Genomic DNA, 22,135 nt, shown 5'->3' with positions numbered 1-22,135 from the left:
TTGGTGGTGTAAATGCTTCAACAGGAGACACCCATCTTGGAATTCTTTTATAAATTTTCGGTTTTAACCATAACCATGTATGATAGATTTCCATAGCCAGTGGTTTATAAAGCAAGAATGTCCTTCTAGTCTTTGATACCACAAATACTCATGCCAGCCCTGGTTAAGTTCATGTCCCTCCAGAGACAACTGTCTTCTGTCTTGCAGTAATACCCAATCTCTCAGCCAGGTCAGCACGGAAGCTTTATAATACAGTTGCCAATCTGGCTCCCAACCCTTGAAAGGACACTTTTGGAGCCAGTGCTAAGGATCATCCTGGATTCCTCCCTTTTCATGGAGGCCCAGGTTGCTGCTGTTGGTATGTCAGCTGTTTATCACCATTGGCTGGTCAAGCAACTAGTGGTCAATCTCACTTCCCAGAACTTAGCTACAATGATTTGTGCAATGGTCACTTTTCAGACTGCATTATTGTAACTCACTCTATGTGGAGCTGCCCTTGAACTTGACCCTGAAACTGCAGCTGGTGCAGAATGTGGTGGCACATGTGCTGACAGCAACACCTGTGCGGGCTTGCACACAGCCAGTGCTCTGCCAATTGCACTGACTGCCTATAGAGTACCAGATCCAGTTTGTGGTTTTAGTGCTGACTTCCAAAGTACTATGAGGCTAGGGAGCTGCATATCTCAGAGACCTCTCTCTCAATATGTGCCCTGGAAAGCCTTGAGCTCAGTTGATTAACATCTCCTGGTTGTCGCTGGCCTGAAGATGTCTGACTAGCCTCAACCAGGGCCAGGGGCTATTCTGCCCCAGCTCCAGTCTGGTGGAATAATTTCCCAACTTAGATCAGGTTTATGCAGGATCTATTACAATTCCGCAGGGACTGTAAGATGGAGCTGTTCTGCTGGGCTTTTATTTGAAGTAATGGGTGTCCAAATTCTTCCAACTCATGGCCTCCTAGCCTTACAGTTTACAGCCAACTGTCATCAGCACCACTTAGAAGAGGGTACATTAAAGCTTTGCTTCCAAGTCAATGTCTCATGTTGGTTTATTTATTACCACTCCATTTTTAATTTTCTGAAAATCTTTTTTTTGTTGTTGCCTCCTCTTCAGTCTTCTTTTCAAGTCAGTACCAGCAGGTAACTAAACTTTTTAACTTCCCCTCGTCATTTTAATTATTTTTTTTATTAAATGATCTGAGAGTAGTGATAGACTCATGCAGCTTGAAAAAAAATCCAAAATCAAAAGAACTTGTACATCAATGAAGGGGAAGGGTGGCAGAAGGTGCAGAGTGGGTGGAATGACCTTGATGTGGACTGGAAAATGACCTTTGAGAGGTGGCAAAAAGATGGGGGAGGAATCCAAGGGCATCTGTACATTTTTAAATTATCTTTGACTTGGAAGTAAAACAAGGAGAAAATCAGCACATAAGCACTCTCAGAACACCCATGGAAACAGTGACAGGAAGTGAACTGAGCACTGAAGGGAAGAAAATCAATGCAGAATGACAAAGAAAATCTGATGGACATGCCTGGTGAAAATGAGGGAAAACACCTGCGCATAATAGGCTGGTGTGAATGTTATAAATCTGTGTTATACCAGAAAAAGGGGGCTATAATTTTTCCATCTGGATGAAATGACAAATTGATATATTTGTTTTGTATTTTAATGGCAGGCAGTGAGTTATTGCAGAAGCTGGTTGCTATTTATTCATACGTTAAAATTTGCTTTTCCATTTACCTCTTCCTTTGAAAGCTAGGGCTCTTTGGTGGGGGGGGGGTATTTGCTTCAGAGTGCAGAGTGGTAAGCTGCAGTACTGCAGTCCAAGCTCTGTTTACAACCTGAGTTTGATCCCTGTGGAAGCAAGGATCAAATAGCTAACTCAGGATTCACTCAGCCATTCATCCTTCTGAGGTCGGTCAAATGTACCCAGGTTGCTGGCGGTAAAATGTAGATGACTGAGGGAAGGCAATGGCAAACCACCCCATAACAAAAAGTCTGCCAAGAAAATGTCATGATGTGATGTCACCCTATGGGTCAGTAATAACTCGGTGCTTGCACAGGGGAATACATTTACCTTTTATTTGCTCTTAGACAAGAGAGCCAACCCAGTGCTTCTTGAAATGATTAAGTGTTTAGAAAATGAAAATTACTGAAACATCATTAACCTTCATTTTAGGAGATTACTTACATTCATCAACAGCATCAACTACTATGTTTCAAACAATAGAGAGCACAACTGGCAGAACAATAAATCAATAAATTGCTAACCATAGTAAAGCTGATAATATGAGCATCATCATTTTTATCATAGATTAATCATACGTGGACCAAAATTCTCATCTTAGTTTGACTCTGAACCAAGAAGAACATGAAGGAAAATAGTCCCACTTTTTTTTGTTTAACATCATCTTAAAGGGAAAAAAAAGCAGTTGGTACAGGAATTGCCCAAATCTATTGTAAAGTCACTAGAAATAATTTGTTTGCTTCCTTTAGTAAAGGAGGTTAATGATAGAGTGCTACTGATTTATATTTACATAGTATCTTTAATCTGTAAAAGCTATACATCTCTTTCTAAAACTTTGAACAAAACAAATGTAATGTTGTTCCACCAAAGAAAGGCAGCCACTCACTTCCTCAAAGAAATGTTGCAGATGCTAACAACTCGGTGCTAACGGCATGGCATAAAAGAGTTTGGGTAAGAACAGTTTGGATTTTACTTCAGTGTCAGCCTACCATACCACTATGTTGTAAGGATTTTAGTTTTATAATTTATGGAAAGACAACACTGCAACATTGACATATTTCAGGATATTACTAAAACAAGCTTAGGAGAAAAATAGCATTTACTCAAGGTACTTCAACAAATAGAGGATACAGAGCAGTTAGCTATTTGGGAAGGACTTGGTATATGTTAATAAAGTGTGCATTTAACAATGCATTTAGGTATTCAAGTTATTAATTTTCTGTCTGAATGCCAAATATTTGTTGTCTGCGAGGAACATCTTTTTGGGGAATGGAATTTACTTCCTCATTAGAACACTTATATAGTTACAAATTGCACTTTCCAATGCTTCATTTCTGGATCTGCACATTGAAGAGAAATGTAAATATCCTTTTGTCATTTATGTTTCAACAATATTTTTTCTTAGTATTCTATTTTAACTAATTTTTTTTTTCTTTTGCTTGATCAATAATATCCTAAGTTCACTGGTTCCAAAACATCAGTTTTGACTCAAGAAGACTTCATTTTAAGTGCCTTCTTACACATAAGAAGAAACCAGATGAGCAGCAGAAAATTCAATGAGATCTCTTAATCCCCCACTTTAAGTGAATCAGTTACTGTGTATGCAAAGTAACACAGACTACTGGGAGAAGGGAAAAGATCAAATATGACTACACATGAATTCTGACACGGGAATTCCTGGCAACTTCTGTTTCTCACATTCAATTATTTGGTTGTTCTCAGAGTTTTTTTTAAGTGCAGCAGGAACTCATTTGAATATTAGGCCACACTCCCTGACACCAAGCTAGCTGGAACTATGTTTCTGCTAAAAAAAAAAAAAGCCCGGTTGTTCTATATTCAAATACATACTTTCCTACTTGATTTTTTACAACTGAGTTTCTTGGAACCAAAGAAAATGGTCGAGCAACTCAGTATCTTAGTCCCCCAAAAGTCATACTAATTTTGTATTGTATGGTTAAATCATGCTATTCCATGCTGTTGAGAAGGAAAACAGTATTAACAAAAAGTCTTTTGAGACACACAAAAAAAGTGAATACAAAATGAAAAATGTCAATTCCCATGTGAGCATAACCTTCATCTTACTGTTGTACTATAAGAAGAACAAAGCTTGAGTCCAGTGTCATCTTTAAGACCAACAAAGTTTTATTCAAGGTATAACCTTTCATGTAAAAGCACACTGATTCACTGTATCTGAAGAAGTGTGCTTGTGCACAAAAGCTTATACTTTGAATGAAAGTTAGTCTTAAAGGTGCCACTGGGCTCAAATTCTGTTCTGCTGCTTCAGACCACTTATTTTACTATAAGTGTAATTTTTAAAAACAAATGTAAGAAAACTGGGAAAATTAAGTCCATGATCTGAACAGGAGGTAAGTGAAAATGCAATGCAATGTATAGTAGGCGCTAATGAAAGCTAAAAACTTACATTAGCCACCCTGAGCTCGCCTCGGTGGGGAGGGCGGGATATAAATCGAATAAATAAATACATTATTTCTTATACATTCTGCTTCCTCACGCACTTGAGGTGGATGAGCTACTTAATTTCTTCCAGGTTTTCAACATAGCTGTCCCAATATAGAAATGGTAAGTGTGGTTTGTTCTTGCTGTGCAAACCGCAATTTGTTCCCAGTCTGCAGTCCTTATTTTAGCACAAACTGTAAGTTGCTAATTTATGTGTGACAGTTAACTGATTTCTTGCAAACTAAGGAGTCATTAATTTGCTCATAGTATGTAAGATGAGAAGATAAGAAGCTGAAAGGTTCTGTGAATAAGCCACACAAATCTTCTAGGGACATTCTTGTGACACCTAATCATGGTTCAGTGTTTAAGTTGGCTGTTTCTGTGTGTTTTAAGGGCACATGTGCCTTAAATACACGCCATTCCATTCTGTCTCCACACTAGGGTAACCTGAGTATAAAAGGAAGAAAACCCCACTTCTGCTTCTTTTCCATCTAGTGAGCTGCTAGTTTCTACCCTGGCTTGAAGACATGTGCCTAATTGGGCTAAGGCTACTAGATGCACCCATCAAGGGTTTTTGACAAAGTGATGAGACATCTTATACACTGTTGAAATAAGTGTTTACCTTAAATGTGGTGATATCAGAGCTAGTTTGAGATGAATTTCATGTGCAGCCCTGCAGTCACATTTCTGTCAAATATTTAGGATTGCCAACCTCTAGGTGGGCCTGAAAATCTCCTGGAATTACAACCTCTATCAGAGATCAGTTTTCCTGGAGAAAATGGCTTCTCCGAGGGAGGACTCTGTGGCATTATATTCTACTAGCTAGAATTTCACAACCCAGATTTGCCAACCCTTCACAAAGTAATAGCAACATGATAATGCCTGCATTAAAATATTATATTCCAGACACCCACACACACTTCAGTATGTAGCACTGAGAAAGGGGAAGCAATGAGAAGCTGAAACTGAAAAATACAGAGCAAGGGCATAAAACTGGGGATTATAGCTTCTTCTTCTTCATCTGCTGGAATAGAAATGCACAGAACCTTTTGTATCTAAATATATTTTGATTAATTACTGCATGGTCCCAATTCTAGTGTGTCCCTCTTGTTTCCAGCCAGTGTAATGAGACAATATAGAACATGAGTGCTGAGCTCATTTGTTATGAGGGCCAAGTCTGACATAAATGAGACCTTGTCAGGCTGGGCCATGTTAGACCAGGCAATGTATGCACCTATTTAAGATTAGGTAGCAGAGATATAAACTTTATAAAAGGACACAAACACAAATTAAAGATTTTTTAAAAAACTTAAAACATGCTTGAAACCAGGTCTCAGATTCAGCTGGAGCTCATAGGAGCCCAGCTCCTGAACCTTTCTGAGAGTTCCACCTCCTCCTTCCCACCTTGTCCATTGAATAGTAGGTGCAGCTGCATAACAATCCCTGGATGAGCTCCACCACCTATTTTTCTACAAAATGACCCCTGCTTGAAACATTAGCACTTGTTGGTCATATGGTGCTTTCTTTGTATTTCTGCCATGGAGAGAGCTGGGCAAAGAAAGCTGGGCAAAGAAAGCTGGGCAAAGAGAGCTGGGCAAAGAAAGCTCTGCCTTTTTCCTTCCTTCCCCAGGGGTTGAGGAGCCTCAACCAATAGAAGGAAGAGAGGCTTGCCTCAGTAGCTCTGCTATGCAGCCACCCTGAGCCTGCTTCGGCGGGGAGGGCGGGATATAAATATGAAAATAAATAAATAAATAAAGCAAGCTCTCCCTCCCTCCTTCCTCCTCAAGGGAGGAGACTCAGCCAATGGAGAAAACAGAGGTTTTGCTCTGTAGTTCCTATGCAATTGAACAAGCCTTGCAAAGCAAGTGTACTGACTTATCAATGCTGAGCCCAAACCCCTAGACCTAGAAGCCCAAAATTGAGGGAGTGCATTCCTTCCATGACATAAGTGTGCACACTTTGAAGGGATTTTTAAAAATTCAATCCCTAAGGGGTCAAAAGGGGTAAAATGTGTTTTCCCTAAGGGTTAATGCTGTGCTGTGTGCCTGGTAGGCTGCTGCTTGCTTCCACCCTCCTCTCTTGGATAGATCAGCTGCAGAGCTCTGTGTTCTGAAGAGAAAATCAGTTAACATAGACTGCAATCAGTTGAACAGGTGTCCTCACTGTCTCAGTGCCCAGCCGAAACCCCTGGACTTGTGTCATAATACTCCTGCTACTGCTGCTGGGAAGGAGATAGGGTTGCCAACTCCTGGTTGGGAAATTCCTCGAGATTTCAGGGGTAGATCCTGGAGTTTCAGGGTGGGGTTTGAGGAGAGGTGGTACCTCAGACAAGTACAATGGTGTAGACTACACACTTCAAACCAGCCACTTCCTCCTGGGGAACCATTGTTGTCACTCTCCAGGTGGGAACTGCTCTCCAGATGGCATAGATCAAATCTCCTGGAGAAAATTACTGCTGAGGGCACTTCCCTCCTACTTTGCTCCACACTGTGATTTCAGACCAGTAACAACTTTCAGTTTAACCTATCTCACAGGATTCTTGTGCAGATTAAAAGGGGTAGAGGAGTAATGGTGTAATCTGCTTTGGTCCTCACTGCAGGGAAAGACTGTCTTTTTCCTTGGTACAGGCTGCAGGACGTGGGGAGGAGATGGAAAGCTGAAGTCATAGAGTCAGATCAAATAGGTTGATGGTTGACTGGGAAAGAGATAGGGTTGCCAAATCCAGGTTGGGAAATTCTTGGAGATTTGAGGGATGGAACCTGGAAAAGGTGGGGTTTGAGGAGGGATAGGACCTCAGACTGGTACAATGTCATAGACTCCACCCTCCAAACCAGCCGATTTCTCCTGGGGAACCATTGTTGCCAATCCCCAGGTGAGGGCTGGAGATCACTCAGAATTCAGTATTTTAAATGGATTAAAGGTAAATACCACAGCGAAGCACAGTTTTCCAGCTAGTAAATTATACAAAAGAAAGGAGGTGATTCACATGTAACTTCTTAATGAGAAAACTCATAATAAAGCTCCACTCTACCTGCTGTTGTATTTGGTGATGGGTCAAGCTCTTCCTATCAACATTTGCTCTCCTCTACTGTCATAGCAGCAGCAGCTACATGTAGCTGTTTTAGATCGAGCAGTTTGTTGTCCTGGCTGTGTTCTGTCTAGTGAAAGGAAGGTAATTGCCCATTTCTTCAGGGCAGAGCACCTGCCACCTGCCAGAAAAAAAAGGAACTGGTGCAGTTAAACACTGCTATCTGAAACAGTTTGGTGGTGCTGCTGTTGAGGATGGATAAGGGCTCCTGTTTTGCTAGGAGTCAAGGCAAGGGGAAAATAAATGCTGAAAAATCATATTTTCAGCTGACACCTATACTTCCCATTATGGAAAGGCTGCTGTTATATTTTTGGGATGCTGAGGCACATATCCTCTCAGATACGTTGGTAGCAGAATTTGAATATTTGAGTATATTTTAATGAGGAAAATAACATAAATATAAATTCTTTTTTTTTGGCATGCACAGTTGCATTTCTGACACACTAACATAAGACAGCTGTTCAGATATACCACTTGGAATCTACAGAATCTCACCTCCAGGGCAGAGGCTTTTTGATTAACACCCTTATCAGGTTTGTCACTGTGTTTCCAAAATATACCCCCCCCCCAAAAAAAAAGTTTAATTTAGTAATACTCATACTACACAATGAAAATATATATCTTTACAATGGTGGTTTCCACCTTTTCCCATCTACTGCTGCCAGCACACCCTAACCTATGTTCATAATACCACAAACCACTAAGGAAGATAATAACAGTAAAATTAAAAACACTAGCAATTAATTGCATAGTTATTCAAAATCAAATTAAAACATTTTAGTTTAATTTATTCAACAATATTGATGAACTCAGTCCAGTAATACCAACTTTTCAAAGTCTGATAGTCATTTAGCAAGAATCTTAAATACCACATTGATTAAATACTTCACTTTTCAGTGAATTCTTAATGTGATGGGTGGACATGATGAAGTGGTACCAGTTCCTAAAGTCAATTAAGCAGGAGTCTTAAAAAACCATCATTAGTAATCTGGAGTCAGTTCCTTTGCTTGGGGAGTAATTGTATGACCATAGTACAATCACGTTCCATAATGCTGAAAATGAAATGAGTTGTTCCTGAACCACTGTCCACTGCACAGAGTAGCATGCAGAAATGTTCCTCTGTAATCAAAACTCTGGGTACAATTTCTTAAATTTTGGCTTCAGTTTATTGTCATTTTGTAGCTCATTTAGTTCTTCCTCTATTACCCAGCTTCCTCAGTATCTGAAAATGGATTTCCTACCCAATCTGGAATTTCTATTGAAAGAAGATCCTCAGATTGCACAGTCAAATTTTCATGCAGCATAGCCAGTGGTCACAAAATACTTGCAGATCATAATCTTGCTTCCCTGCTTTCTCTTCTCAGGCAGATTAATTATCAGTAAATTTTAGTTATATTCATTAAAATGTTGGAGATCTCAGATTCAACAAAGGCTGTTTTGAAACAAACAAACATGCATTTCTACAAACAAAATCAGGTACTAAGGAATGCATGATAATATATGTATATGGTAAATGTATAGTAAATTTGAAATCTCCATTTGTTGTTCAGTTGCACAGTCGAGTCCGACTCTGAGACCCCATGGACAAAGTCACACCAGGCCCTCCTGTCTTCTACCATTCTTTGGTCTGCTCAAATTTGTGTTTGTTACATCAGTAATGCTGTCCAGCCATCTCATCTTTTGCCATTTCCTTCTTCTTTTGCCTTCTGTCTTTCCCAGAATCAGGGCATTCTCCATGAGTGCTCCTTTCTCATTTGGTGGCCAAGGTATTTGAGCTTCAGCTTCAGCATCTGACCTTCCAGGGAACAGTCAGGGTTGATTTCCCTTAGGACTGACTGATTTGATCTTCTTGCAGTCCAAGGGACTCTCAAGATTCTTCTCCAGCACCACAGCTCAAAAGCGTCTATTCTTTTGTGCTCAGCCTTCCTTATTATCCAGCTCTCACAGCCATACATTACTAATCTCCATAGTCAGTTCAAAAAAGGGGGAAAAGTTACATTTGCTTTTTATTGCTATGGATTCCGAGAAAAACTTAACAGGCAGGAGTGTGTGACATTTATGCACACAAAAATATATATATGCTCTGAGCTAGCCTTGTAGTTAGAGCATGAATATACAGCAAAGCATATTGTATAAATAATATTTTTACACATTCTTACTAAGAAAAGCAGAAGAGTAAAGAAAAATTATGCTCTACATTTATATATGAATACTTACCAAACATGCACAAACCTTCACCTACCACAGATGCATGGTAATTAGGAAAGAAAATCAATAGCTATTACCAGTAATCTTAGGACAACTTGGTATTGTAAATACAAACAAATGTGATCAAAGGAAATAACTTTGTAAGTGATAAGAGAGCAATGAAACAAGTAAAGATGAAGCAATGAAACAAGTAAAGTTGAAGCAAGTAAAATGTTTCACTCTGGCCTGCTCAATTGTAAATAAGTCAAGAACTCAGCTGAAGGAGCCCACCTCCAGCTCTCACTGCTGCCCTCTTAGTGCCTTCTAAGTAATTCTACCTCTCCTTGGGGTGGTATCACTCCCTTTGGTAACCATTGCTTTACAATGATAATCAGTTGTCCATGTGATGACAATTAAAAATAATCCTGGATAATACAGAGGTGAAAATTCTAATGAAAGTAGGGTTGCTAGTCCCCAGGTGCAAGTGGGGGATCCCCTGATTTTGAGGGCTTCTCCTCACCACAGACCACCTGGCTGGCAGACATCCCTGATGTGATGACATCATCTTGTTGCAAATGCTCTAGTTTTTGGACAAAACCCTATGGTTTGAGGGTGAATTTACCATAGTTTCATCCAAAAACCCGAGCATCATCCTCAACATTGCTGACACAATGATATCACTTCTGGGTAACATCAGCACATCATGTGCTGCGCAACACCCCTTAAATCCCCCTGCTGAAGTGATGAGGGGTCCTGGCATCCCTAAATGAAAGTTCCCAAAATCAAACTTTAAAAGGGGATAGTTCAATGTCAGTCTTATATGGTGATATTATTTTTTTACATAAGAGAGAAAACTTTTGGTAGCTGAAAAAAAGGAAACCTTTACCATTATTAAGATCACACATCTCTGTTAGTAGTGTTTCCATCTTTTATAAATGAACCAATACCACCTTTTGCAAAAACCACAAGAGGTCTTCTGTTTAAAAAATTGAGAACATTTTATCGTAGCTTTATGACAATCAGCCAGGCATGTTTCCTAGATCAGGGTTTGACATGTCATTAACCAGGGTATCATTTTTTAGCTTGCTTCAAGCAACCAGCCTTTCAGATGATGCATTCTTTGTCTCATGTATTTCTTGGAATCACCCATTTCATATAGTCATTGAATTTTATAGAGTTCATCTTTGTGCAACTGCAAATGAGGCACACGGAAATATCTGGCTTCCATTTGCATGTGATTTATCAAGGATTTTTGATTATCATTTCTTGATTTAGTACAAAATGTGCTACTACAAGAGACATCTGAAGGAAGTCTGTTGTAGACATTTTAGGTTTATCTTCCATACCCTTTTCCCCTTCATTTTTCACTATAATAAAAAGAGTCTAATTGTTCCATTTTGCATAGGATTGTTAACTCTGAATTAGGAAACTCCTGAAGATTTTGAGGGAAGACCCTGTGAAAGGTGGTGCTTGGGGAGGGGAGAGAGTTCAGCAGGCCACTATCCAAAGCAGCTATTTTCTCCAGGGGAACTGATCTCTGGTCTGGAGATCAGTTATGATTCCAGATCTCCAGGCCCCATCTGGAGATTGGCAGCCCTGCTTAGCATAGCCTGCCCTCCCCTTCCCTTTTTTTGTCCTTCAACTCAACTGATGATAAATATTTAGTTTAGTTAGACCCAGGGGTTGTTTTGTAGAAAAATAGGTGGTGGAGCTCATCCAGGGATTGTTATGCAGCTGCACATACTATTCAATGGACAAGGAAGTGGAACTCTCAGAAGGAGGAGGTGGAACTCTCAGAAAGGTTCAGGAGCTGTGCTCCTGTGAGCTCCCACTGAATCTAAGGCCTGATTAGACCTGTGTGGAATGTGCAAATATCCAATAACATCAAGTTGGCCTTATTGAACTAAGTCATGGTACTAGAGTCCCTTTCTTGTTAAATAAAACAAGGTCTCAAAAATGCAGCTCACAGACAAAGCACACTAATTGTTGTTATGATGGCCTAGTGTCAGTGATGAAGAGGATAACAAAGTGGCCTATTTCAGGCATAATATGACTCATCAGTGACTTGCCATTGCAGTGAAGAGTATGCTAATCACATATTTAAACAATACAGGCTTTGAGAGGATTGCAAATCTTTCGCAGAATGCAATTAAGTACTCTGTAATCTTGATAAATTGGAAGGACGGGCTGAAATTTGATAGGATAGTACTTCAAAACAAATATAATTGCTTTGCTTCTGAACATAAAAATAAAAGACCTAAGAGCGTAAAGAAATTTGGGGGCGGGGGGAATGGTTAAGGAAGCATGGCTGAGGCAGCAGTATGATGAATACATATTGGTTCAATATCTGACCATCTTCACTATAGTAAAGATGAGCGGAATAGACTGATAACCATACTGTGATGTTAAATAAACATATGGATGCAGTCTGGCATGATGTAGCCTTTGTACTTTAGAGCAATTGGCTAATAGCTGGACTTCATATCAGAAAAAAAATTGTGACCTTTATAAAATAGAGATAGAGGTATGTTTCAGTGCATAAAATGAAGCTCCCAGCATCTAAAAAATTAGTGTTTCTGACCAAAGGGTATCTATCTTTTTGACAGGCTAACTTTGCATGGGCAGAAAGTTTCAACATAGCATATGTTTATAGAAGATATCTCTTTGCTAAAGAGTTATAGGTCCAGGAATGCTTTCCATCTTTGTTTATTTCTGAATTTGTCGGCCTTCCCTTATTTTCCCCATCTTAATGTATGGAAACAGGGTGATAGAATGGATTCAACCCAGTACTAGTATTTTTCAAGTTAAGGGGTCATGGGTAGCCAGTAGAATGAGCAGTTTTGTCCATGCAATTATAAACTGTGAGCCTGAGTATTAACTGAAAGTATGGGTTGCACCACTAGGATCTCCAGAAGGGAAGGCTGAGCTTGCAAGTGCCTAACTAAGGTCAGGCCCAGTTATTTCCACTGGAGATGAAGTGGAATGAAAAGAGCAGATATAGAGGAATCGAGGGAAGCATTTAGAAACTGTGCAAGGAGGTGAAATTGCATAACTGGGATTGTAAGAGGTGAGTAGACAGGAGAGATGTACTGAAGGAGATAATATGCCATGAGTAAGGTGGGTTTACCCTAGGGATTTCAGGCAGGGATAAAGTGTGCAGAAGATCTAGCAAGAAGAAGGCTATGCTTTTATCGCATTATATAAACACTGCATTATGCATTACTTAACCACAATCACATTTCTAGGGGGAAATATTCATTAATAATTTTATTTTTTATCAGCTAGTTCAGTCTTATGAGTTGTATTTCTGTTACAACTGTTAATATAGCTTTAAAACAACACAGTCCCAATAGGTGTAAAATTGAGTACTTATTACTCCCAAGCATTGAAAATAAATACTTGGATAAACAATTACATTATTTGAACTTATAGAATAGTTGTTACAGGACAACCAAGCATCAAAGGCAACATTTCATTACTTATATGCAGTATTACCATTGTACAAATAATTACTTATAAATTGTGCATTTATTGCAGTATGAAATGTGGGCATTATACGGAATATTTACTTGTCTACATTTGATTGTTATTTACGTTTCTGAAGATTCCTGATCATTAGCATTTAGGAACATTTCTTGTTTCTGGCCATAGAAAATGTTTGAACTAATCCAAACGTTTTATGTTACTTTGAGAAGATGAACATTGTGTAATGTTCTGATGAATATTAAAAATGCTTTCTTGCCTAGTAGTCTGACCACACAATATATTAGGGGAGCTATGACTGGGTCTTCTCAGCATTTTTAAAAAAGTAAGTTGTTTTTTGCTCTGAGGTTGGTGGTTGAACAGTGTCAGAGAATTTGACAGAGTTTGATAATGAGGTTGCTCATCCCCAGCCCATGTTAATAGCACTGAAACCACCACTGAAAAGAGTAAAGAGTTAGCTCCTCCTGTTGAGGTTTCAAACCCCTGAAATGACCATCCATAATTTCATTCTTATCTACTTTGACCTGATATCTCTGTGCAATCTGGAGAAACCAGAGTATATCTCTCTTTCTTGCAGATGGTGTACCTTGGATATATTCAGAACCACTAAAAATGACTAAATTTTTTTAAAAGTCTAATCTCCTTCATTTTTCTTACACAGGCCTTTTTCAAACAAGCATAATTATATTGCCTGACACGTCATCAAACTCAGTGTTAAAAAGCTCTGTGTGTGTATGTGTGTGTATTTGCAGAATTTGGTTCATAAACCTTTTAAGCAAATTCACTTGATCGTAGGTCCAGTACTCAGAAGTATGCTCTGACAGAAAAAGTGACCTATTTGCATTTAGATGAGCCATCTGTCCCCTTTTGATGGTAGAGGTAGCAGCATCAGCATCAAAGTCATTCTGAGTGAATTGAAAGCAGTGAATGGTTAGTGCCATGTCCATCAGAGCCATATTCATCCCTGGTTGCCTCTGAGACAGTGTCACTAGAATGGATTTGACTTGATTTGAATAGTGATATTACACATGCACTTATATGCAGCACCCTAGGGGGGGAAAAAACCCTGGCACATTTGGTTATTTTATTCCTGCTGTGAGCAAGTTAGCTCTTGGATGCTCCAGTTCATCTTCTTCTTTTTTGACCCCTACCTATGGGCAAAACTCTCAGTATTGTGAAATGGATTTAATGATCCTTTGCATTTATTTAGATAAAAGCAGGGTGCTTGTCTGCAAAGGGAGAACACAGCAATTATTGCATTCATTATTTTATTCACAGCCTGAAGAGACCTAATGCTCACACTCTCTTTTGATTTTACACAGCTTCTGAATAAATTGTACATGCCAGGCTGAGCATTGTCAGCTTTTTAAAGAAACTGCATGTGAAACTTGGATACTGCAAGAACAAACACAGCCCTATTAGAATTCAAACACAGGGTCAAATTTAGACTAGGTTTGAAGTCTTTGTGGGAGAGAGCCTTCTGTACCTCTCTACTTTAGAACAAGTTTTGCAAAAGTTAAGGAGAGGTGCTGCCCTTAGACGTGAGCAAGCAGATACTTTTTGTACTCAGCTACTTTGGAAGATGTGCTGTCTCTAAAGTGGGGTAGCAAACAGAGCAGAACAAGTGCCATGTTGGCTAACAAATGGATTATCCAGGAGAGCAAACCCTCTATAGATAGAACAGTAAGTACATCCTTTTAATGCAAGGCTAGTTTATTCCTTTCAGTGCTTAGAGACACGAGGCTTTTAAAGGTATTATTGGGTGCGTTCAGACGTACCATTAGTGGCGACACAGTTCTGTCTCACTGATGGATTAAATATGTTCATCCACACATCCACATCTGGCAATAGAGCGTCATCCAGGGTCATTCCGACTTGCTGTGGATCAGTGCCGCATTAATTTGACAGCGCAGAAAGTCCGGCCCTTTTTCAAAAAAGCAGCACAAGATTGGCTTTTCCTGTTTGGACAGCTCACGCGCGATACTGCCCCTTGGAATGTTACTGCCCCTCCTACTTTTTTTAAAAAAAAAAAGCCTCAGCAGACATTTATTTATTTATTTATTTATATTAGGATTTATACCCCGCCCTTCTCACCTAAGTGTCTCAGGGCGGCTTACAGCATGCGCATTGCCAGACCATCCGGGAATCTGAGGTGACGCTTCTGCTTCTCCAATTAACACAGGATCGGAGGGGGGGGGGGGGACGTTATCCCACTATTCAGAATAGGAAACAAATCTTTTTTTTCAATGTGGAGGATTTCCAGATATCATTGTCACTGCCAATTTCTAGGAAAGTAATTCCTGGCAGTTCCTTGGTTTGAATCAGCAACATTAATTCTGGAAACTTTCCCCCTTCCCCCCTGCCTCTGAAGCAATGTTTGATTTCCCACCTCCAAACAGTTGGGTGCATGTTCAATGGGACCCCCCCCCCCCCATCCCAGAAATCACCATCTGATCATGCATGCTCCAAGAAAAGAGCGTGATAGTATTGGATGTCTGATCGCTCAACAACAGAATGAGTAGCATTCTTGGATGTTTGTCTGAACGACCCTGCATCGAATCAATATTCAGCGGTTCAAATTTGAGCACTACACACCCGCTTTTAATGTGACGTGTGACTGCACCCATTCAGATGTTATTTCAGTATGGTGGGGAGAGCCAACAGGATCATGCTTCTGACCTATATGAGCTGAGATGAAAGTCAGCATAGAATCTGTGCTTGTAAACCATACAGATGTTGTGGGGAGAGACTCTTCACATGTTGGCTATCTGGAAAGGTTAGAGTCCCAACCAAATGAAGGAGATACTACCCATGTGCTGACTGCTATAGGCATTCACATCTGCAAATCAACATGATGCAATCAACAGCAGACACAATAACACAATCTAGTCTTTCTCCGTATATTGAAATAATATGTAAAACTATTTAGAGGGGAAATGCATTGAGTCCTAGATGGCCAGAGGTAAAATAACATGTTTCATAACATGACTTTCACATGAAAGATAACTACTACTTTTCCTCCTTCTTCTTTCTTCTTTTTCTTCCTCCTCTTCCTTTTCCTTCTTCTTCCTCCTCCTTTCTTCTGCAGTAACTGAGGTCTTCTTTAATGCTTGGTGCCTCCAACATGTAAGCAAATGTAGATTGATCGCTGTTTACTAGATCACCCTTTTGTACATAGACTGCGATATGGATGGAGTGTGACCTTTTCCCATATGCAACCACTGGACACTGCTGCCTTATTCATTTCTAGCAGCCAGCAACACGCTGCTAGGCTGCTGGAATGTCTTTGTCTCCCTGGGAGGAAGGGAAGGACTTTTGCAGCCCATTTGGGCATGCTTTTGAAGGGGTGGGGCTTTCTGTGATAGCAGCACCATCTGCCCCCTACCTCAGTCTCCAGGCTGAGATCGGCCCTCCCTCCCGCCCTGTTTGTTATGTAGGCAAGTGTTGGTCGCCTCATGGTTTGGGGGGCCGGGTGGGAATTTTTTGCTCCCCAGCTGATTGGCAGTTTGCTGGGGTGTTTTTTCGCCTACCCTACATAGCAGGTCAGTGGATTGTGGATTTGGCTATAGGGAGGTGTTGTTAAATAGGTTGGTCACTTTAGTTTGGCAGGTTGTTAATGGGTTTATGGTTCTATGTGGCTAGGGGAGGACCAGAAAACATCCCCCTTTTGGGGAGTTAGCGGTCTGACAGGATCAACCTTAGGGTTTGATGACCTGGGGTGTGAGAATGCAGACTGTCCTGGAGACTTGACTAGAGGGTGCCTTCCATTGAGATGTGCGTCTGGTGGTCAGGCCCTCTGGGGCTTGCCTCCTTGCTGGGCCAGCTGGTGAGAGCTGTGCCACACAGCTCTGGCTGGGGGACTGGGTCTCTCACCTGCTAATGGCAGGGGAGTGGTCTGTTGAGACCCCTAGCCCTGACCAGGCCACAGTTCTTGTGGCCTTACCGTTTATTATTATACTTAATTAAGTGGCCCTTAGTTATACCAATACCTTGTGTCCGACTCTTCATCCGACTTGGGAGCAATTTCCCTTGCCACATAGCCAAGTCTCAGTTGAATGTGCGTAACATCCTTCAGACAGGCCCTCCCTTTCAACTCATGCCCCAGAAATATATGTAAAGACTGATCACTTACAGGACTCTGTCTCTAAGGTGTCTCTTTAAGGCACTTTCACTTAACAGAAGTGGTTAAATTCAAGTGGGTAGTTCATGTTCATGTTGCTCTGAAGCAGTAAAACAAAGTTTGAGTCCAGTGGCACCTTTAAGACCAGCATTATCCAAGTTTTATTCATGAAAGCTTTTTTCTTGAATAAAAAACTGTTGGTTTTAAAGTTACCACTGGACTCAGACGTTGTTCATCAGTGATTAATAAGGAAAGTTGAGTTCTGTAGTAGTCAGAGGATATTTCTACACTCAGTGCATGCTAACAGATGAAAGAGAAGGAAGCATTCCAAACTGTATCGATAACTGAGGACACAGAATTGTGGTGTGATTTGTGCAGATTTAATACAAAATAACAGGGTGTGGTTTTAAGTGTCATTTTAAGCAGATAAATTAGTTCCATGCAGGCTTTCACCCACATTATGAGAATTTTGTGTTACCTTGTTACTGCCATGTGAATGCATTCATGCTGGGAATGAAGCATCCATACAGGAGTTCCTCCCTCAGTCACCACTTTCCCCTGATTTTTCCTTCAGCAGTATCTATGGAAGCCTTTATTCAGGTTTTTTAGTCATTTTTGTTCCAGCTGGATATCTTCATACTGAAAAGGGCTAGGGCTTTACTTTTTTTTTTTTTTAATGAAAGCTTGGAATTCAGAGAGATTAGTAGATCTGGCAAATTGTTATAGTGAATCCACTCTGCCCCATTGAGTTCAGGAGGCTATGGTGTGACCATAAGGGGCTAAGGCAAGGCAAATAGTGGTGACTGGGGTGGAACCTTAAAAGATTAGACAGAGCCTGGCTCACACTTTCCTATCAATGCAGTGTGCAAACACCCTTCAATGTTTGACAATGATTATTTCAAACCAAATTCGAGGAAGAATGGATCAAAACAGAAAAACCAGAAAAGTAGATGATTGAGGATGATGCAATCTGGATACTAAAAAAATAAAAATAAAAATTCAGCTTCAATTTCAAACTGGAGCAAAGCTTCTGTGAGAAAGCAATCCTGGTCTAGCTCAGGTTCTCTTTTCCACTATATCACCTCCAGCATTTTCAGAGATAAAAATAGGAATGCTATGGTGTACTTGACATCTCTATTCTTACATCAAGGATCACAGCCAGAGAGCTTCCCCCACTACTGCATATTGCTGAAGGCTCTTTGCCTGCTGCCTGTTGCATTTATTTACTTTGCAAAAGCCTTCCTGATATAAAAGCAAAGATTGTGCATATTCTGCTGCTTAATGGTCCATTAGAAAAACATAATTGTCCTATAATAACAATCGCCAATATTCTCCAGCCAGCCTTTTCAGGGGCTAAGCACTGCCATAATAATACACCCCCATTAATGACACTGAAAAGTGTGTTCCAGAAGAGGCTGTTACCCCCAGTGTTCCTCCAAATTCCATCTGAAATGTTGGGCAGAATGTCTTTAAAAATAGAAAATTTTGCTTTTCCTAATTATTGTGTGGTCTTTTGTAATAGAAATTATCATTATCTAAGTTATTGTTAGCCTGAATACCAGCTTAGGCCAAGGGAAGCTAAGCAACATTGGCCATGGTTAGTACTTGGATGGAGAACTACCAAGGAAGATGGATTGCTGTGTAGAGGAAGGCAATGACAAACCACTTCCACTCATCTCTTCCCTTGAAAACCCAGTGATGGGATCCCCATGTGAGATCTCAGTAGTGACTCCACATCACATTATTAATTAAGTTGTTGATTGTATTACATAAAAGATGCATACTACACATTTTCAGAGAGTAAAACCATGTTTTAAAAACCATCTAGCCCATTCCAATGAAAAAAAATAATGGAATTTTTTCACTGCTATCTAAAATTTTCAGCTTTCCCACTGAAAATTGTTTTCTATTAGAATTTTTAAAAAGAGAAATCTTCATGGGAGGGGGGAGCCTTCATAAGGAACTGGACAAATATTTTGAAGAATTCATCTTAATATGAACAAATAATTTCTCGGATGCTCAACCGTCTTCCATAATCTACAACATTGCCATCTGTATTTTTTTTCCCAGCAGGACTCTTGTGCCTTTAGGAATGGTGTATCAGGCAGAAACACAATAAGCAAATGGTGAGTTGAAGGATAAATACAACATGCAGTTGTGCATGCAAATACGGGCAAGAACTAAAATGAGTTATTTGTACAACTAGCTAAATTGTACATCAGCTTGTGCAAGGGCTTGTATAGCCAAATATGGAAGGGATGATTGGTATGGCCCAGTTTTCTTCACAAGAGTGCAAGTGATTTTCTCAAGGAAGAGAGCTACTCTGTGAGGAAGCTGGTCCTTCCATGCAGAAATAGATATTTGGATCTTGGCCAGAGAGCATATGAGACTATGTGTCATTTTGCTATATTTGTTCTGCTTGTCACAATGTTGTGTCTCTGAACAAGAAAAGAAATTATATTTTTCTTTTCCCTTGTCCCTTTATACAGCTGAATAGATTAAAGATTTTAATGCCAAAAGTTACACTGTGATTGTCACTTCTTTTGCCTTTCTTTGTACACCCGCATTGCCTCATTCATATTAAATAAAGCAACAGAATCTTTCAGCTATTGTTGGATTTTGGCTATAGTACTATACAGTACAGTAAAATGTCCTCGTAAAGTTGAATAGATTACAGATGCCAGCTCCCCCACCTCAGTGGTTGTGGGCACAGTAAGTGCGGCTTTCTGTGTGAATATGGAAAGCTTTGCCTTTATCAGGTGTGATGTGATTATGCAGACAAATTTGATTGACTACTTGGCACTGTCAGACCTGTTCTGAATGACAAGAATATTTACCATCTTCACTCTGATTTTACCTTGTGATTTTGTCAGTTATATGTCATCATCACAGTGCATATAGAAAAAGTAAGCCATTGGGAGAAATCATGTCAGTTGCTGGACCTTGCTTTCCCCTCTTCTCAATTCTCATGGATGAAAATTTGGTCCAGCCTTTCAGTTGATTCACTGTTCCTAATAAGCTCAGCTGATAAAAGTCTGCTTCTGTCTGTCTCTTGATGCTGCGATTAGCTGGTCCCAGCTGCATTTGAAGGGCTCTTTAGTATTGAGAATAGTTCCTAATAGGTTTTGGGGAGATCAGGGGCATATAGATCTGGATATCATGCTGAAATGGCAAAGGGGAAAATAATGGACTTAGACTTGATTGCAATTAATTGTAATTATAATGTAATTTAAAGGATATCTTTTAGTAAATCAACATAGGTTAGTATGGAAGAAAAAGGTATTAGCAGAAGGCTTGCTTAGTGCTTTGGCTTCTTGATATAGCTAGAAGTTAATGCTGCATAATGAATCATGCTAGAGCCAGACTTTCATATGTGTATCCTCTAGACCAGGGGTTTTTTTCCTATTCAGTCTCAAGGAAATCTCCACAGATATGCATCAAAATAGAGGAAATATAATGATCATTAGTTCTCTAAAAACAGGGAAGAAATAGTGGTAAAAATTGAGGTCACAATGTTATCAGAATCAGGGTAAATGTATAGAAGTTTATAATAAATGTACACAGATGTGATGTTTTCAGTTTTTATCTATTTGTTTTAAAATATCCAGCATATCACTATATAATAGCATTTAAATAGAAAACTGGGTGGTTCCATTTATGATGACTTTCATTATTTTTCATTGTTCCTGTTTTGAAAGCACTATTTTATGTATGCAATTATATTCTTCTGAGTTTTTGAAAGTTTTTATGTGATGTGCACTTTCAATTTGAAGAAATAACTTTAGTTTGTGGTTTATAACTCTAAAGTCCTATAAACTGAGATTGGGGATGGACTTTGTGTGATGTATGATTGTCTTCCTTTCTCTGAATTTCTATGTTATTTTCATCCTCAAGATCCAAGGAATGTCTTTTCTTCTCCTACAAAAGCTTTTCCCAATGATGCTTTCCTTTAGATTATTGAATGGCATTAGAAAACAACTTTTTCCCTATAGTGAATCTCCCGATTTAGTTGGGATGAAACATAGGACTGCAGTGTAATTATAATGTAATTTAAAGGATATCTTTTAGTAAATCAACATAGGTTAGTATGGAAGAAAAAGGTATTAGCAGAAGGCTTGCTTAGTGCTTTGGCTTCTTGATATAGCTAGTAGTTAATGCTGCATAATGAATCATGCTAGAGCCATGCAGTGGTCTCCTTCCTATTGCCTCTGTATAAGAGCTACAAAATCTCTATGATTTCAATGTACTCAGGACTTTAGAAACACTTGAACCTATATTCATAGTTGAATATCCTTCTCTCGCACCTGAGAACAAGAACCCTCACAAGCTTAGTTTTCCTCTAACTTTTTGCATATATTCAGCTTTCTTTTTTATCAATATAGTTAATTCTCAGTTTGGTCAAATCTGTGGATACTTAAATCTGAGTTGGGGTCATGAGCAGTTAAATCTTTCTACAAACCTGAGAAAAGCTCCAGATTTGCAGCAAAATCTGAAAATATAATAATAACATCAACAACAACAACAATAATGAAGAATACACCATGGGATTAAAATCCTCAAAAACAATAAGAAGCTGCACCTTCACTTTTAAGACATGTATGCCCTCAGTGGCTGAGTTAGGCAATCGTCAGCGTAGAAGCCTTGGTTTCTGTCAGTAGAATATGTGTGTGATGTGAAGAGCCTTTTCCAGAGTTGTTTTGGCCTTTGAACGAAGATTTATTGGGGCCAGGCCAGATAGCAACTGTGGGTGGCTTGATGTTGCATGATTTCATGATTTATCCAGGACTGGCTGTTTGCTACTAGCAAGTAGCAGCCATTCCACAAAAGTCAATCTTGTACAGTGGTTAGAATTTCATACTAGGATCTGTGGTGATCTCAGATCAGTCACACATTCTCAGTCTAACCCGCCTCACAGGGTTTTTGTGAGGATAAAATGGATAAGAGAAGAATATGTATGCTGCTTAGGGTCTCCTTTGTGCAGAAAGGCAGGCTATAAATGAGATAAATAAATATAGCTAAAAGAGGGAAATGGATAACAGGTTTAGGCTTGCCAGTC

General features: G+C 39.6%; 1 protein-coding gene across 16 annotated transcripts in view; it reads left to right on the top strand.

The window, feature by feature from the left end:
- Window positions 1-22,135, top strand: part of PCDH10 (protocadherin 10) — a 66,877-nt gene that overhangs the window by 25,391 nt on the left and 19,351 nt on the right. For 5 of the 16 annotated variants that reach the window (XR_009555807.1, XR_009555803.1, XR_009555801.1 and 2 more), the window contains one exon: window positions 19,153-19,205. The exons of 6 other annotated variants lie outside the window; for them this stretch is intronic. Coding sequence is in view for 4 of the 10 variants with exons in the window: in XM_060246786.1 (XP_060102769.1) it covers window positions 19,153-19,169 (17 nt within the window). In the remaining 6 variants the exon portion in view is untranslated. Of the gene's footprint in view, window positions 1-19,149; window positions 19,206-22,135 lie in introns of all 16 variants that reach the window. 5 more of the 16 variants (XR_009555806.1, XR_009555802.1, XR_009555800.1 and 2 more) reach the window with 1 other exon arrangement.

Source organism: Heteronotia binoei, chromosome 9 (genome assembly GCF_032191835.1).
Source record: "Heteronotia binoei isolate CCM8104 ecotype False Entrance Well chromosome 9, APGP_CSIRO_Hbin_v1, whole genome shotgun sequence".
NCBI lineage: Eukaryota > Metazoa > Chordata > Lepidosauria > Squamata > Gekkonidae > Heteronotia > Heteronotia binoei.
The sequence above is the reverse complement of the archived record's forward strand: the minus strand, read 5'-3'. Positions and strand labels throughout refer to the sequence as shown.